The following is a 17,338-nucleotide window of genomic DNA, read 5'->3' on the forward strand; positions in this document are numbered from 1 at the left end:
AATATTGAAGCCTATTATGACGAGTGTTTTATGTTTATCATTTTAATATCAAGGAAGAAGAGACGTTTTAACGGTAAACCATAAAATTTTAGATTTTTATGATTTTATTTTAATTATTTTTTAAAAAGACTAATGTTGGTTATGTAAACAAGAAATGAAAAAAAAAACAACTTAAAAACCATCCTATATATGTATACCAAACAGAATGATTCCTTAAGATTAGTAAGGCTTATTCTTATCTATAAGGACGGCGAACCTATAAATGGGGGATTCATTCATTGCTTGAGCATAAAAGGCATATTAAAATACCACGCTTCATAAAATATCACAGTTTTTTATTGATTCTAAAATATTTACCAAAAGTTTAAAGTAGGCTACTAAATAGTCAAAAAATACATCAGTGGTAGTAAATTTACAAGCAGTGTTAGTAAGCACAATTTTTCTAAAATATTTATTGGTTTAATGCTGCCTATCTTTTTAAATTTTAACTTTAAGTGAAACTCACATTCGTTTGTCAATTTAGATTTTTCCTTTTTAGTTTCAAAAGGCCATATGAAATACAATTACCAAAACAAGAAAATACATTGTGGCCCTTATACGTTTATGTGTGCCAACATTTGTTTTTCTTAAGCGGTTATTTACTAGCTTAAAACACATCCCTACAAAGAATTTATAGCATATTCATTTATACACTATACACATACTTACAGAATTGTTAAGTCAATATTAGTATACTTTTGGATTATTATATTTAAAATCTAACGAAAGTATTATTAACTACTAAAATCACAAATCCTTAGGTGAGTTTGTAAATATCAATCTACAATTAAATACAATTCCAACAAAAGTTTTTTTTTTATTTATTTAAGGAGAAACAAAGCTTCAGCACACACTGAACTTTCCCTTTTACCGAGTGGTTTCCGAAGTGTTGATGCTGCGCCGCACTTAAGTTGATAACGTTTACTTATTGGCTGTAATTTATTTAATTTACCTCCGACTTTCCATTTCCCTTGCTTTTTAAAATTGATTCTCTTTAACGTAGAGTATACTGTAGGTTATTGTTAAGTAGATTGGTGTTGGATATGTTATACTGATATAAAAATCATTCGTTGTTTTTATGTAGGTTATAAATATAGAATGTTTGCAAATGCAGATTTCCTATACTTCGTGTCAATAGTTTGGTTACCATTGAAATACTTTTCTATAGTCTTACACACATGGATGTAGATTATGAGGTGATATAATATAGTAGGTTAGGTTAAAAAGGGTATATGTTATCGAAACTAACACAACAAAAATACAAACTAAAACTATTATTCGTTCAAATACAGGATCTGACAACGGGAGTAACCATTCCCCAACTAGCTTGTGGAATAATCAAGCCGACGACAAACAAACAAATATTTTATTCATGAATATGTCCACAGGTCGATATTCCCACTTTGGTAAATATTTGACCACAAGGTCCGAACCTCTTTAAATTGACTTGTCGTCTATAAAACTATTGTCATAGGTTTGATACATTACAGCTTTTAACAAAAAGTGCTTATATGTAAAGTATATAATTAGTACAAACAATACTGTTTTGTATAATATTTACCCTTTAACCATAACTAGGCTTTATACACAAATCACTCTGGTTTGGGGAATGCATAAACGATACAAGACCGATTAAGATTATCGTTAGGAATAATCTACAACTTATGAACAGTAAATCAAAGTATCCATGGCTGTTAAGTAAGTAATAAATCCACAACTCCGATACATAAAATGTTCTCTTTGCTTGAGAAACTAATAATTCAAAACATTCCTAGACAGATACATGCAGCTTAAGGTTTAATGGGGACAGTAAGATCGTGGATTTAATACACAGTCAAAATCAATTGCGACTAGAAAAACGAGAACCCTGACCTTCAGACTTGACATTATTTTGTAATTATTCTCATGAAAGTATAACAAATTGTTTGTGTGCTTTTTTGTGTACATTTACAAAAAGTTAATAAAACTATTTTTGAACATTAATCAACGAAATATATGTGAACTTTTAGTTTAAAATGCAACTGCTAAATACCTGTGATGAAATATAATAAATTTACAAATAAAAGCCAATTTAGTCTGCAACGTTTTTGAGTGAGCTCGCGCACCTTCTTATATTGTTAAAATATTGAGTTTTTCATTAGTAATTCATAAAAGTTACAACATATCTGTAAAAAATATGAATTCCAACTGGTGTGTACGACACAGAACAGGCACGTTAAGGGTGGCAAAGAGGGGCGTTTTCACCCAGCAGCATCCCGCCTCTCGACACAAGCATTCTTGTGGCCCTTCACATTGGCCATTTACTGTTTTCTACAACGCAAAAGAGAATTCCTCCTTTGTCAATTTTAGTACCTTAGATTTCTTAATCGGTAGTTCCATTACAGATCTGAAGACATTTAATTTTTTTTTATATTCCACCCTAATAGATTTTTATTTACAACGCCATCTTGCTGTTCGTCGTACCTGGGAATATATGTGCAATATCATAATTGCTTATAAATTAGATTTGTTATCGTTGTGTGTTGTATTACCTAAATTTACGTTAAATTCAAATAAATAAAAAAAACTAAAAACCACACTTTGCATTCGCTTGGTTTGTATTGACTGAAGTTTTAGTAATTTACACTGTTGCATGAAAGGTTCATAAGTTTACATAGAATCAATAATAATATATTTAAGACACTCATCGATAAAAGCACTACAAAACCTTCCTTATCAACAACCTTCATAAAATAAATGTGGAAATAGGCAACAATAAATAAAATTAAAGATTTGTCTAACAAGGCTTTACAAGTTTATTTTATTACAAGTATTTTTAAAAGAGAAACAATGCTTAAGTGGTGTTAATCCCAAAACGTCGAGGTAATTGCTAATAACAAGTGCTAGGCTTTAAACAAGCACATCACGCTCTTTTATTAGTAATGCAAATTTCCTAAGAAAATAAAAACAAGTTCCCCTTATTAAAAAACGTGTTATTGTACACATTACTCAAGATGTATAAAAATCTGCTGGCCTTGAATGTATGTTATGTACGTACATTTACAGTGGACTCTAATGTTAGTCGTTGTGAGACTATCGGAACGTAGAACTGAAAATATACTGAAGAAATCTTCTGTTGAATTGTAGTGCCACAAACGAGGATAGGTGAAATGCATCCTAGATTTCGTCAAGTATTTTGCCTGTAAATGACGGAGTCAATACCTATATAAAAAACAATACAGCCACATGTTAAATTGTCAGAAAAACTCCTAACAAAAAAATCCCAAGAAGTTGATATACTATACTACAAAGTCTCTCTCTTCACCTACGTGGCAGTAAATGATCCATAGAGCAAACAAACAATGGGTTAACAAACAGCTGATTGTAGCGTTGGAAGTTGGCAGCAGCTCAGTACATTGGCACAACAAAACTATCAACTGTTTCGGCCTCTGGCAGGTGTGCTAAAATTTAATCCTTCACGTACGTCATTATTATTTATCTTAGCCGAATATAAATTCATAAAAATAGCTTCAAGGGTCTTTGGTCTTGAGGTTTAGAAACGTAAAATAGAAACAATGTGATGTGTAATCCACCCATTTGCAACAACGATTTACAAATTAGTTATCAGGGAAATACCAAAGCTATTAATACAAAAAGCTCACATAGATGTCACGTAGTATCATAAGAACGATACAAACACTTTTTAATCCTTTAAATTATGCAATATGATTTTCCAAATACTTTTACCCCTGTATACAAAAATCATCATAAAAGTAGATAAAATAAAGCCTTTTTTATGTTAATGGAAATCAGTTACACGCAAGTTAACAATAATCTTATGTTATTTTATGTATTTGAAATAGCACAATTTGCAAATTATTGTCAAAATAATGTTTTCCAATTCAGTTATTTAAGCATTATCTTAATTTTTTAGGTTTTAATACCCATGACATTATAAAAAGGAATATAAATCGTTAACATCGGTCATCTTATGGTATTTCCTTTGAAAGATTTACTAGTGAAAATATTTTTTTAATTTTCACTATCCTTTTTATTGCGATAAATTTAAACTGCTTGAGAAAAAATGATTCCTGTTTGGGAGTGTTCGAAAATACTAATCAATACATTATTTAAGTGCAACGAATATTTCGAAAACTTGACCCCTCATTGGTACAGCAAATTAATGAATGGCATAGGGAGTTTGTGGAAACCGGTTGTGTATGCTAGAAAACCAGCATCCGATTAACTCGGTCATCTGAATAAAGTGACACGAATGACAGTATTGGAAATAAACAATAGTTTGTTTGGGGAATAATATCAGGCGATCAGGATATAGGACATTAGTATTTCATTTTTTGCTCCATCTAGTGGTGTTTAAAGTATATTTAGTTGATTAAAAGGCTTCAAGTATTGAACATAATCTGCTGCTCTTTCATTTTAAACACACCGTAGTTTAGCTTGACCTAAAAAATAGTTGCTAAACTATTACTTTGGTAAAGTTGAACTATTTATAAACAGAGAGGATCCGTTATTATTTGTGAGGCTTTCGGCAGGTCGGCTATCATCTGCTAGTCAAATGTGTGATAAGAATAGATGAGATTACATACTGGGAGATGGGAGATGGGAGCCTAGTGGGAGATGTGCCAAGGTCTGACTACTCTTATAATTCCGCTGTGCTGCAAGTCAACTGATGACGGGTTCATGGCCATTGTAATTGCAACCACAGATCGTACATGTATGATTGTAGCTCAGTTCCCACGGTCAGACTGTAAAACAAATGAGAGCTATGCATGTAAAAACATCTACAGTACAAGAATCGAACAGGCAAATTTTCATAATGATAGTAGGTAGTTCGAATTGATAATCGACAACTTTTCAATGCTTCCTTATTTACAGTTAGTTATAGCTTAATCATTTTTATAGAAACTACAAAAAACAATAGCCAAATAACGCATACAAAATTTTAAAGTATCCACACTTTCAGTAGGCCTACAAACATTTGTTGCTATAGAATGTTTTAAAATTTAATAACAACCACTCGTATATATTTATGATCTTGAGATGTTTAAATGTAAACCCTAAGCTAGAAACTAAAGAGGAACAAATTAAGTTGTGCCGTATTATTTTATTTAGGACTAATGAGTTGTATTAAACATTTAAACAAGAAAGTTTACGTTTTTTTAATGACTCGGCGTAGACATAACATTATGCTGTAAGAGCATATATTTTGTGTATTTTAATTCTGTTAATTAAATTTTCAATATTTAAAATACTACGTTCACCGATTTTTCAAAATTTTTTAATATTGTTTGAAAACATTCTAATTTGCTGAACTTCTGTTTTGGTTGGTAAAAGCTAATTTTGCAAAACCATTGGATGTACTGTAAATTGGCGGTTCGAAAAGGCAGATGCCTATGGCATATACCGCAAAATAATAAGGTTTATAAAAGTGTGTATTTATACAAAACAAAGTGAATATAAATCATGACAAATTTCACAGTTGAAAGTTGACTCCAGGGGATGCAAACAATGAATTAAGATTGTTGCATATAATTTCAATTATATATATTTCCCTCCATTGATATTTAAAAGTTAATATGACAAATTTGCTGTGTTAGAGCATTTGATAAGTGAGTGGTTAAGACATTCGCCATTAAATCTGAAGTTACCGGTTCGACCTCTATGATCCAGACTTTGTGTCCATATACTATTTATAATTATTAGCATAATATCATAAATAGTGCTACAATATGTAAAAAAAACGGTGATATAAAGTAAAAAGTCGTAAATATTTCCCTATTAGAGACAGTATTCTTGCAAATGCAACCTGCCCAAAACGCACAAATAGAATATAAAACGTTTAGATAGTTCGTTTATTGTTTCATGTAAAATAAAGGTTTCTTCAAGTACGTAAGACAAAAATTCTCTTGAGTTTAAACTTATGTTAAAATATCCTATTTGCGTATGCAAATAGTCCTGCTTAGCTCATAAAAGACAACTAATTACAATGAACGTTCATGTACTGAGCACACAAGGCCAACAAATTGCGATAATAACCAATACAGACATGAACAAAACCAGTTACATATCTTTGTCTAGTAATACTACTCCCAAGTAGTTGTAATGTAATCTTTGCTTCCAATAATACTGTTTAGGTGTTGAAGTTGAGTATTGAGTGTTAAATGTCTTTTACTATGGTAAAATCATTTGATAAACTATAGCAATACTGTAAGATTCGTAGGTTCAGTTTTTGTTCAATGCCTAAGGTAGATTTACCAAGTAACCATTACCTGCATTCCTTATTACGTAGAAAGATTAAATATAACGATTCAACCAAGTTAACCAAAGATTTAACTAGTAGCCCTTACCTGCATTCTTTATGACGTAGAAAGATCGAGCTTAACGATTCAACAAAGTTAACCAAAGATTTAACGATTAGCCCTTACCTGCATTCCCTATGACCTAGAAAGATCAAATTTAACAATTCAACAAAGTTATCCAAAGATTTAACGAGTAGCCCTTTCCTGCATTCTTTATGACCTAGAAAGATCAAATTTAACAATTCAACAAAGTTATCCAAAGATTTAACGAGTAGCCCTTTCCTGCATTCTTTATGACGTAGAAAGATCGAGCTTAACGATTAAACAAAGTTAACCAAAGATTTAACGATTAGCCCTTACCTGCATTCCGTATGACCTAGAAAGATCAAATTTAACAATTCAACAAAGTTATCCAAAGATTTAACGATTAGCCCTTACCTGCATTCCGTATGACCTAGAAAGATCAAATTTAACAATTCAACAAAGTTATCCAAAGATTTAACGAGTAGCCCTTTCCTGCATTCTTTATGACGTAGAAAGATCGAGCTTAACGATTCAATAAAGTTAACCAAAGATTTAACGATTAGCCCTTACCTGCATTCCCTATGACCTAGAAAGATCAAATTTAACGATTCAACAAAGTTATCCAAAGATTTAACGAGTAGCCCTTTCCTGCATTCTTTATGACGTAGAAAGATCAAGAGGTGTGCCTATAATCCAATCCGCGGCAATGTACACACGTGTAACTAAAAAGCCTTTCCTTAATGGATTTTTAATTTTTGTGTTGTGTAAACTGTGTGTTGCTTATTCTGATAATAAATCTAAAAAGATCCCTTTGTTAGCCTGACGATGGCGTTGTTTTAAACAACCGACGAAACATATGTACCAAGCTCTAGCGAATCTATAGTGTCTGCTGAGAAGTGTCTGACAAGGCATGTGTCATAAAACGCAATCCTCGGGCTGTCAAAATAAATTATAATGGATATTTTTGTCAATCGTAACTGTCTACAGTTTACCCAATTTGATCACTGTCTGCCTTTGAACAGTTCCTTATTATAAAATTTAAGGATTCAATCCATCGCTTATTTGTAAATAGTTAATATTGCTTCGTCATATGTAAAATGCATTAATTTATGTTATTTCTTTACTTATTTTTCTAAAAGGTAGCGTTTAAGAATCTGACATATTTGCTATTGTATACTTTCCCTACGAATTTATAACTATTTTACGTACAAGTGCAGGTAGCACATTATTTGATTTTATTCATTGATTGTGTCTATTGACGCTAGTTGCATTTATTAAATCTTTTGTAAAGGAATGGTCCAAAACCTGGTCTTGTTACTATTTAATGTAGAAACTTTGTTAGAAAGCATCATTTTCCTACAGTTGCCTAACAATGTACATGTTCTCTCACTAATTTGAGAAAGCAAAGTGGCCAATTCGCTCATCATTGAGACAATGTTAACATTGTATCACTCTAATTACTTTGTCTCACTCCAGATTTGCAACGTGAAGGCACGAAATAGTGAGCGCGTAACATGCAGACAAGGTCGTATGCGTGCGGAATACGTTGGCAGCACTGGCTGTAAATCAGCTGGTCAGCTGTTGTACTGTTGTATTATTAAATGTCATATTAAAAGTTCACTTCGGTGTAAAAATATGTCACGTTTCTTTACCAATGTATTTGTTTTGTGGGAACTGTAGGAAAAATATAACGTGCAACTCGAGTGCAAAGTGCAATTGCCTCACTCGAGAAACCATAAGGATTTCTCTCGAGTGAGGCAATTGCTCACTTTGCTCACTAGTTGCACAAATAACTATTACTGATAGCCCACTGACAAATGACCTCTGGATGTGGCGAGCACTACATTGACAATTATCGTTATTGGTAATGTCTTAAAATGCCTTAAAAATGCCAACGTTTCACTTATTGGAACCGTCACAATATTGTAATTTAAATCAAGAATTATTTATTTCATAAAGTATTTTCAATTAGAAAACAGATTTCTGCATTTAAAAAAAATTACATTTATAAAACTAGAAGAACTGCACCGTTTACACATGTAAGGTTGTTCCAAGAATGCTTGGGTAGAGCGTTGTTAAAGAGCAAATTCCGGAAATACCTTTACACACCTCTCTTTGTTGACTATGCTTTATGATTTTACAGTTTATACTTACAATTAATACATGTGGAGCTATACATTCTATTTATATTATTATTTAAAAAAAAATAATGCCCCTTACGTATCAAGCTTATTCTAAAAAAGTACTTTTTGTTAGTAAACTATAGTTTCAATTGGAAACCTATTATAAACCTATGTAAAGTAAAGATTTATTTTAGTAATAAAGAATGAAGTAATTTTATAACGTAATAACCCATCATCGAAAAATGACGCACCTTTGAGTATTACTGCTATTTATAAGTGTTAAATTCAGATGTTCTTATTTTCAATAAACATCAACTTTCTAAACTGAAATTAATTATGTATTTTATAATTGGATACTTGTATAAAAGTATTTTCATCATATAAGCAGGAAATTAAAAACCCTGCAAATATAATTCTTTGAAAATTTGACATATAATTGTATTGAACACTTTGTTAGACCCATTTTTAATAAACGAATTGTCAAAATTGTATTGTTGGTTTGCAAATAAAGGCGGTCAAGATAAACGTGAGGATAATTTTGCTAATACACTGTAGTGCTCTCGTTCTAACAAGTCTCATTTCGCTGGAATTGTTCTATTTGTGCCTACCGTCTCTAATTATTTCATTTACTCAACTAAGTGCGATGAACTATTTTAGAATGTTTATTAAACTTTATCGTAGGCGTACGTTGATTTAAAGTTCCTATCCAAATCTGAAATATATTTGTTCTAAGTAAGATTAGTTTAGGTTTTAAGATTTTAAGAAGGACTTTGAAAATAAATTTGAGTTTATTTCCAAAGTACAATTGACTTTGGCTACACATGAAACCAATGAGGTAATTTAAAATGTCTATAATTTAAAAAGAACAGTGTATAAAAACACTGAAATCGTAAGCCGGACTTAAGAGACTGAAAGAAATTTGTGTTGCAGCTATTTACGTAAACCATCCACCAACATGTCTATTTAATATGTTTATGCTGCTGTATTTCTAGTTAAAAAGTCCTTCGCAGTCGACTCGTTTGTCACGTTCAGCTCTTTAGCATATTTGACACTAGTTTACATTCCCGTGCGTCGAATGCATAATGACAGTAATAGTGTCGCACTGGAGAGTAGTTTTGCTCTGTAGACTTTGTCATTATATATATTTTTTTGCAAGTAACTTCTTAACTATGTAAGTTTAATATCAACCCGTCATAAGAAACAATTTAATTTTAAATCTGTACCGTTATCTGTACAACTTAATAATATTGTATAATGCTATATATTATATATATATTATAACCATAAATTGTATAAATAATTTTGCAATAAATAGTTCATTGAACATACGAACTGACAGTCTTTGGGACTAAAGTTTTATGTCCATGTTAGTACGAAAGCTTTTAATGCAAATTAACAAGTTTTGAGGAAACAGTTTTGTGAATTAAGTCATTAGAGTGAAAAGAGTCCATTGATTTATAAAAAAAGAAGAAAGGACTGATTAATCAAAGTGAACAAGGATCCAAATATTTTTTGAAGAGTAGAAGACATTACATAAGAAGGTTTACGGAGCAAATTTCACGGCATTTCTATATGACTCCTTCTGAACTCGCCACAAAACTTCGATTTTCCTACCATAAACTCGGTACTTGTAATATCAGATTACAAATGCGTTGAAATATAATATTTCAAAAGATGATTTTTTTTTATATACAACCATACATCACTACAAATTCTATATTAAACGTGCATTTCAAAACTTTTTTTGTATGGCTGAGGTAACCTAACACGGTAAGCCTAACACGGTAACTATGGTCTGAAAATTCTCTTATATATATATTTATCATTCTCACGTATAAACGTATATGCTGGAGAAAAAGATATAATATAGAATTAAAGTTACCTCCATTGTTTATACTTCTTGTACGTTTCTCCAACCCAACTATTTCAAACTGTCCTGAGCAATGAAAAAATGATAATTAAAAATGCGTGCATGTAAAATTTAAAATAGAATTTAAAGAAAATACACTATATGAAACTATATAATAATTGGGAAAACATAACAATAAGAAGTGAAGGTTAAACCATGATAGAGAGTATGTGCTTTAACTTCACCAGTAACTTTGATCAGTGTAGTACTAACTATTTTTAAGTAGAACAAGTACTTTCTTTGACGTAATTGCATAGAACACGCCCAAGTGAGATGCAAATTTGTGAGGAAACACATGCAACCATCAGAAAACGAAGCTTATATACTTAGAAAGGTTATGAACATAAATTGTATACATACAAGTAAACACAATAAGTTGCAAAGATAACTGCAGGTTGTCGCGACGCTGCCCGGCTCATGCATGCCGGAACTTCATGATGGTGACAAGCATGCTCATGTGCATGTTTACATTGTCTTTGTATGTAGAGCGTAATAGATCTAGTATTTACCCTGTTTGTATAACATTTTTAGGCCTATCAAAAAGTAATGATCCTCATAAAGTTGCAGGAGTTGCAAACAGTTATAGTGTTAATGTTATGAAATACCATTCTTAATATATGTAATCACATTTCAGTAAAGACATAATTTAGCGAAAACCCATTATTTTCATACAAGACAATGTACAAAATGATTTAAGGTGAAACTTATAAATCATGGTAAAAGAATGAATTAATTTATTTAAGGTTTCCATTTTAGCATTGTATGAAATTATTGATTTATAATTTGTTTTAAACCGTAGGATGGTTATTAGATTTGTTGTAGTATGATTACAGTTTAAATTTTTTAATGCATGTAGAAAATAAAAAAAATAACAGGAAGTAGACAAGGTAACTACTACTTTTCAACCATTATCTTATATAAAATAATTATGATAATTTAAATAGTTAGTTAGTTAATTGGGGTTTTACAAAGTTTCGTAGCTCTGATAAGTTTCACGTTGAGGTCTGATATAGCGTCAAGAAAATATTAACAAGAATGCGTCACACGGAGACTCTTTCCAGGAATTTGCCAGTTGTCTCCTTCAGGCTTCCGATTAATTTGTTTTAAGTGGTTCCAAGAAAGTGTGCGGCATTTTTTATTCGACCACAAGCTTAACGGAATTTTAGGTCTCCTTTCTTAACTCGGATTTTATTACCATCTACATAAGGCCAATATATGTATACCAATATATGTATAAATTGCATAATACATAGTTTATTCATAATTACATAGCTCTATAAATTACAATTCCATTCATAAATGTAAGTTGTAAAGCAGATTTTAAGTAAAAGTCACAATCTTTGCACTGTAATACGACCTTAATCAAATCATGTTGTTTAGTTTTGTTTTTAATACTATACCTATTGACTTAATTTACAGGTTAGGTTTCACTAGTGAATTTGTAAACATCATCCTTCATAATATAACAACACTTTAAGATTTTTTTATTCTCACGCAATATTAGATTTCTTTACAAAGAAAAATCTTTTAAGAAGAAAACTCATATTGCCTTCTCCTAGCAACATATACTATTTACCTTAACGTCTAACTAAAGGACTATCAAAACAATCATTGACTTGTTATTTACCTCACTATAACAGTATCCAGGAAAATTGTACATAACATATGCTTTATTTCCTTTTTACACATGTTCCACAAAATCAGATGAAGCATACGGGCACCCCATTACGTGATACGTGGTAACATTAATATTTTGCCCTCATTGGGAAAGCAACAATTAAAACAGGTGATTGTTTTAGCTATCTAGCGGTGATTCTACCCATTGACCACAAATTATTGTTTGATACGCAGTATCTAAAAAATAGCTATCTCTCTTATTTATGAACTAATTTTCTTAAATTTGGTATCGATAAAATTTGAAGAAAGTTATCTTTATAAAACATGGCCACAATAGTTTGGATTAACTACGTTGTTTGATTTATTTCAATTTAAAGTCTTTCAATGTCCACCATTTTTAAACTACTCATGATAAAAAATCGACCCATTGATCAATAGAATCGGTCCAGTAGATCTACAGGGTGAGTCAGTGAAACGGGATATTTTCTTATAACGTTAGTGAATAGAGGGAAAGAAGGAAAGGGGCCGAGTAAGTTACCCTGCGTTCCCAACCTCTGGAAGTTTAGTTGCCATACTTAGTTGCCATACCATCAGCAAAATATGCAAGATGGTCCAAAGCTAATTCACAGCCTATGGATGAGCGATGAGGCTCATTTTCACTTAACGGGATGTCAATAAGCAAATTTTTGATATTGGTCGGTCCACAAGCACTTCATGAATGGCCAGTTCACTCTAATAAAGCTACGGTTTGATGTGTCGTTTCTTCCCTTGACATTAAATGGGGATATTGCCTGGCCCCCTTGATCCTCTGACCTCAGCTCCTGTTTTTTTGTGGCTTGACTAAAAGTTTAAGGAGTTGACTCTGATATTATTTTCAAGACTTGATGCTTGTTTTGTTGGTTCAACACAAACTTCCACTCATTTACTACGTTTTTTAATGAATAAATCGATCGTATGATGTTTGACCTTTTTTTAATACTTACCGAAAAATGGCCGGTTTCACTGACTCACCCTGTATAAAGTTGTACAAACATTTTAAAAACAGAATTGTTATACCAGTAGGTATATAGTAAAAGATGAATGTTTACCAAAATAGTGAATACCGACCAACGTATTAACGTTCTTAAACTGAAATTAAATTAGTTAAAAATATAAATTAGCAGTATTGTTGCCAGCCAAATAGTTCGGGCACTAGGCCAACTGGACTGTCCCTCATTAAAGTTTTACCAGGTGTGCTAACGGGAATAAGAATAGTGACTTTGTTCGATGATATCTCTAGAATGTAGAGGGACGTTATCTCTGCCGTTATTAAATACACAAACATTTCTTTTTAAATATAGCTGGTGAAAAAAAATAATAATTGGAATTATTTTCGTCAAATGATGGACCACTGTAGGTAAAGATTGCAAATTAACATTACGTTTAAGAATATCACAAATACTTCTTATTACCGTCTGTAAGTTCATCTGCTTCAACTTTACACGCAGAAATCATATGGTTCAAATGAAATTCCTGTTATAGATTTTTTTTATGAATTACCACAATAAGAAATATAACCTAGTTTTGAACGTCAACCTTTTGCCAGGTAATGTAAGTTTAAAATAACGCAGGGTTTTCCTTTGGGGGGGGGGGTATTGATGATCATGGAACAAGGAAGCATTCCCAAATCTCTTGTACATTTTTAATCTTTCATTAGTTTTCATTAAATATTCTTTTCTTTTTCAGGAGTAACGGAGTTGGAGGAATTAGTAGTAGAAAATGTGACCGATTTGTGGTTTAAATGGGGTGAAAGTGTTGGTGATTTAGAAGTATTCAGGAAGTGTGTGTTGCATCAAACGTTGTGAATCAAGGAAACCCGTGGCTTGTAGAAGGATGCAATTAAAAATTTACAATCTAATGGAAATCTAGGGACGAAAATTAAACATTGTGTAGGAAAATGGTTAGATAAATGATTCATCGGTTGTAGTACCATCAGCCTCTCGGGAGGTGACAGTTCCTATCTTCGTCCGACCCTTTCCTGCCCCGACCTCTCCCACATTTCTACCCTTCATACCTAAGCTCATCCTTTTCTACGTCGTGCTTTTCTGTCTTGCCTTAATACAAAGTGATATAGTATTTTCATATCCGTTAGTCTTAGCGTTATGAAGACTCAAACCAATACCTCTTCAGCTTTCGACCGTATTAGTAAATATTCCCTGTTTTCAGGGATTTCGTGATCGCTTTACGTGTTCGTAGTAATTAAATTGTTCCAAATGAGAGTATCATAAAGATAATATATTTTTTCTCCGGTAGAGTAGAGAACAATCAGCGTAGTGGGGTCCGCGTCGTGTAGGGTGAGTTGCTGCTGCGCTCAGCAGGCCGTGGCCGTAGAGGCGCCCTGTGAGATCGAGGGCGCCGATGAGAGCGACCACACGGTCACCGCGGCGGAGGTCAACGGTATATCCGCCGAGGAGGTGATTCTAGTCACCGCGCCCTCGCTCGTGACGTCACAACAGCTCCACGACATAGAGGAGGAGGAGGATCAACCGAACGGTGAACAAGTAGTAGACGCGTTATCCGTCAGTTCTTGCTCTCTGACGATCAAAAAGGACCAGAAGCTGTGTAACTCTCCGAGTCCGACTTTTTCCTCCGCGTTCCTCAAGTCCTCATCATCTTCCGACCGGAAAAAGCGCAAGAAAAAAGTGAGAACGCGGTCGGTGACGAGTACTACCAGCAGCGACACGTGCGGCAGTGCCGGCGCCGTGAGTGGTGGCACCAAGATGCAGGCGGAGCAGGGTAGCATCGGAGACCTGCAGAAGTACCACAACAGATACCTGAGGAATCGAAGGCACACTCTCGCTAATGTTCGGTGAGTGCAGTTCATCCTTGACCAACATATTGTAGTTAGATATTCTTCTACCTTTTCTTAAATTGTCTCTTCAGTTTGACACTCATATTAGCTTAAGACTTTTAACTACTATATAAGGTGCGGTTTAAAATTGTATTCCTGATAAGAAACAGCTAATATAGGTCTATCATGTCAAGACCTAGGTTAGAGACATCTGTGCTATTAAATTTTGAGACTGGAAGTAAATATCCAATTGGTATTTCATTTAACTTACATTGACACGATAACTCTTGTACAGAGTGTCCGATTTGACATAAATAGGTCTGATGGTGCTAACCAGCATTTATTTTAATGACTTCGCAAACCATTCACATCCGAAAATAGGAGAAAGGCTTTGTTCCAAATATAAGGTATAATCTACTTTACTGATGGCTCTTCTTTTAAATTAGAGAATGTTAATATTTGTGTTTACTATTCAATCTATCATGATACAGAAAATTGTGTGTTGAATTTGTATATCGCATATTTAACAGTTAATTTATATTTAAGGTTATAGATAAAGATTACAATACACAATTTCCCAAGTTGTTTTCTCATGGAAACTAACTTGGGATTAGTTTAATAACTTTTTCTTTATTGATAAAACTTCATAGAAATAGTTACATTTTTGTAAATCTTTGAAAATTGGTAAACTATTTCGAAAAAAAAACACAATGTTTTTGTTCCCCACAATCTACTATTTATACTGGACGTGGAACTAACAAAATACTTTGTTTTACAATGAACTTTTTTAATAGAAAAATTCTCTAAATGGAAGATAAGCTGCGACCAGGGGTTTTGCTGATATGAAACAGCTAAACGTACTGTAGTGGTGTTGGTCCATTTATTAAATTAGTCTTGAAACACAACTAAAATACAATTTGATTTCTCAACTAACTGTGCAAAAACATTAAGTGACAATAACGTGTGTAAATTGTCGTAACGATGTTCTTTTGGGATTTGCATGCATTTGAATCACGTTTCGTCGTTGTGATCGGAAATAAAACACAATTGTCAGCGTGACCTCGTCTGTCGCACTGACAACTAGCGCTTCCTCTATACTTAATATGTTATCCTCGGTCTTGCTTAGGTTAGTTTTATTGTTTTGAACCGCAACATGTTTAAATTTGTCCTGGTTTTTTGCCCAGTACAAGCTATATTTATGTAAAAGAATAAATATGAGATAAGAAATAGTTTAATTTTACCACCACTATGTGTAAATTTTTCTGTTTAATTCACTTCATTGATTTAAGTAGAAATAAAAACATATAATTTGTTTTTAATTTTGTAATATTGAAGGTAAACAACCTTCCTTAACAGTAATTTTTATTTTCGTATAAGTTCTTTATTCACTCACACCATTGGACAATCAAGGCTTGGAGCCTAATGAGCGACGTTATCCTGTATTGATTTCCTCCTCTAACAGTGTGTGCTCCTTCAGGCTGATGATTTCTGTAGGAATTAAATATATTGTTGTCTCAATCATAATGAATATGCATGAAATAACTAAATGTAACATATCACATGATTTAAAGTTAAACTGAAGTGGCTGACCGTCGTTTATGGAATACATACAAACTTCCATTGAGATCAGTTGGAAAAGTTAAATGATGAAAACGTGTGTGTAAAAGATATAGTGGTGGATATCTGGTTAACAAAGCGTTTTTGGAAGTAATTTCACTTTAGATTTTCTGTATATTTTAACCTGTAGATCCATTTCCGGTACTTGGCTGTTTACTTCCTAGATGCCCTATAAAGTATAATAATTTTTGACAGGTGAAATTTTTTACGAATATTATTAACAATCACTTAGAAACACCCCTTTTTCGTAAATTACTGTCAGCTAATAAACACTAAGGATGGAACAAAGTGAACGGTAAAGATCGGTTTATTACTTCTTTACGGTAATACCGTAGCACTAAAACAGAAACAAGCTCTTACAATAAGTATAACATAACTTTTATGATTGTTTCACTGCCTTGCGTGATACAGTGGATCGTACAACGAGCCAAAAGCTTCCCAATAATCAGGACCTACTTACAGGCTCATAGCGACTAAGTTTTATCGTAGATAAAACATACTCCGTTTTGTTTCATTACACCAAACATTAATTTGTTTTTTGTTCCTATAACCCAAGCTTGCCCTTTTCAATACGGAAATAAGTGTAAGTGTTATGTAGAATTCGAAGTTGGTTAAAGGTGAAGATTCGTAGAGACATTTTTAGCTTTGCAGTGTCTAATTTCGTTTGTCTTACTGAACTATTTATTCAAACATAAACTGCAAAGAGATTTTCAATCAACACATCCAGTTTATGTTTTTTATCCAGCAGTGTTTAAGTCTTGACAACAGCTATTGTGGATTTGAAACATAACACACAGTTTTGATAAATGTTGTTTCTATTGTTGATTCCTTATGTAGATTTCATTCAGGATGATTAATGCTACTATTTTCTTATCTCGTA

The 17,338-nt window shown here is 32.6% G+C and overlaps 1 protein-coding gene across 1 annotated transcript in view; it reads left to right on the forward strand.

The window, feature by feature from the left end:
• Positions 1-17,338, forward strand: part of LOC128994290 (cAMP-specific 3',5'-cyclic phosphodiesterase) — a 721,667-nt gene that overhangs the window by 6,036 nt on the left and 698,293 nt on the right. The window contains exon 2 of the mRNA XM_054418717.1: positions 13,737-14,859. Coding sequence (XP_054274692.1) covers positions 14,771-14,859 — 89 coding nt within the window. The 5' untranslated portion in view covers positions 13,737-14,770. The remainder of the gene's footprint in view (positions 1-13,736; positions 14,860-17,338) is intronic.

The sequence above is a fragment of the Macrosteles quadrilineatus genome, unplaced genomic scaffold (genome assembly GCF_028750875.1).
Source record: "Macrosteles quadrilineatus isolate MER2022 unplaced genomic scaffold, UCM_ALF_1.0 Scaffold_5__1_contigs__length_97177068, whole genome shotgun sequence".
Taxonomy (NCBI): Eukaryota; Metazoa; Arthropoda; class Insecta; order Hemiptera; family Cicadellidae; genus Macrosteles; species Macrosteles quadrilineatus.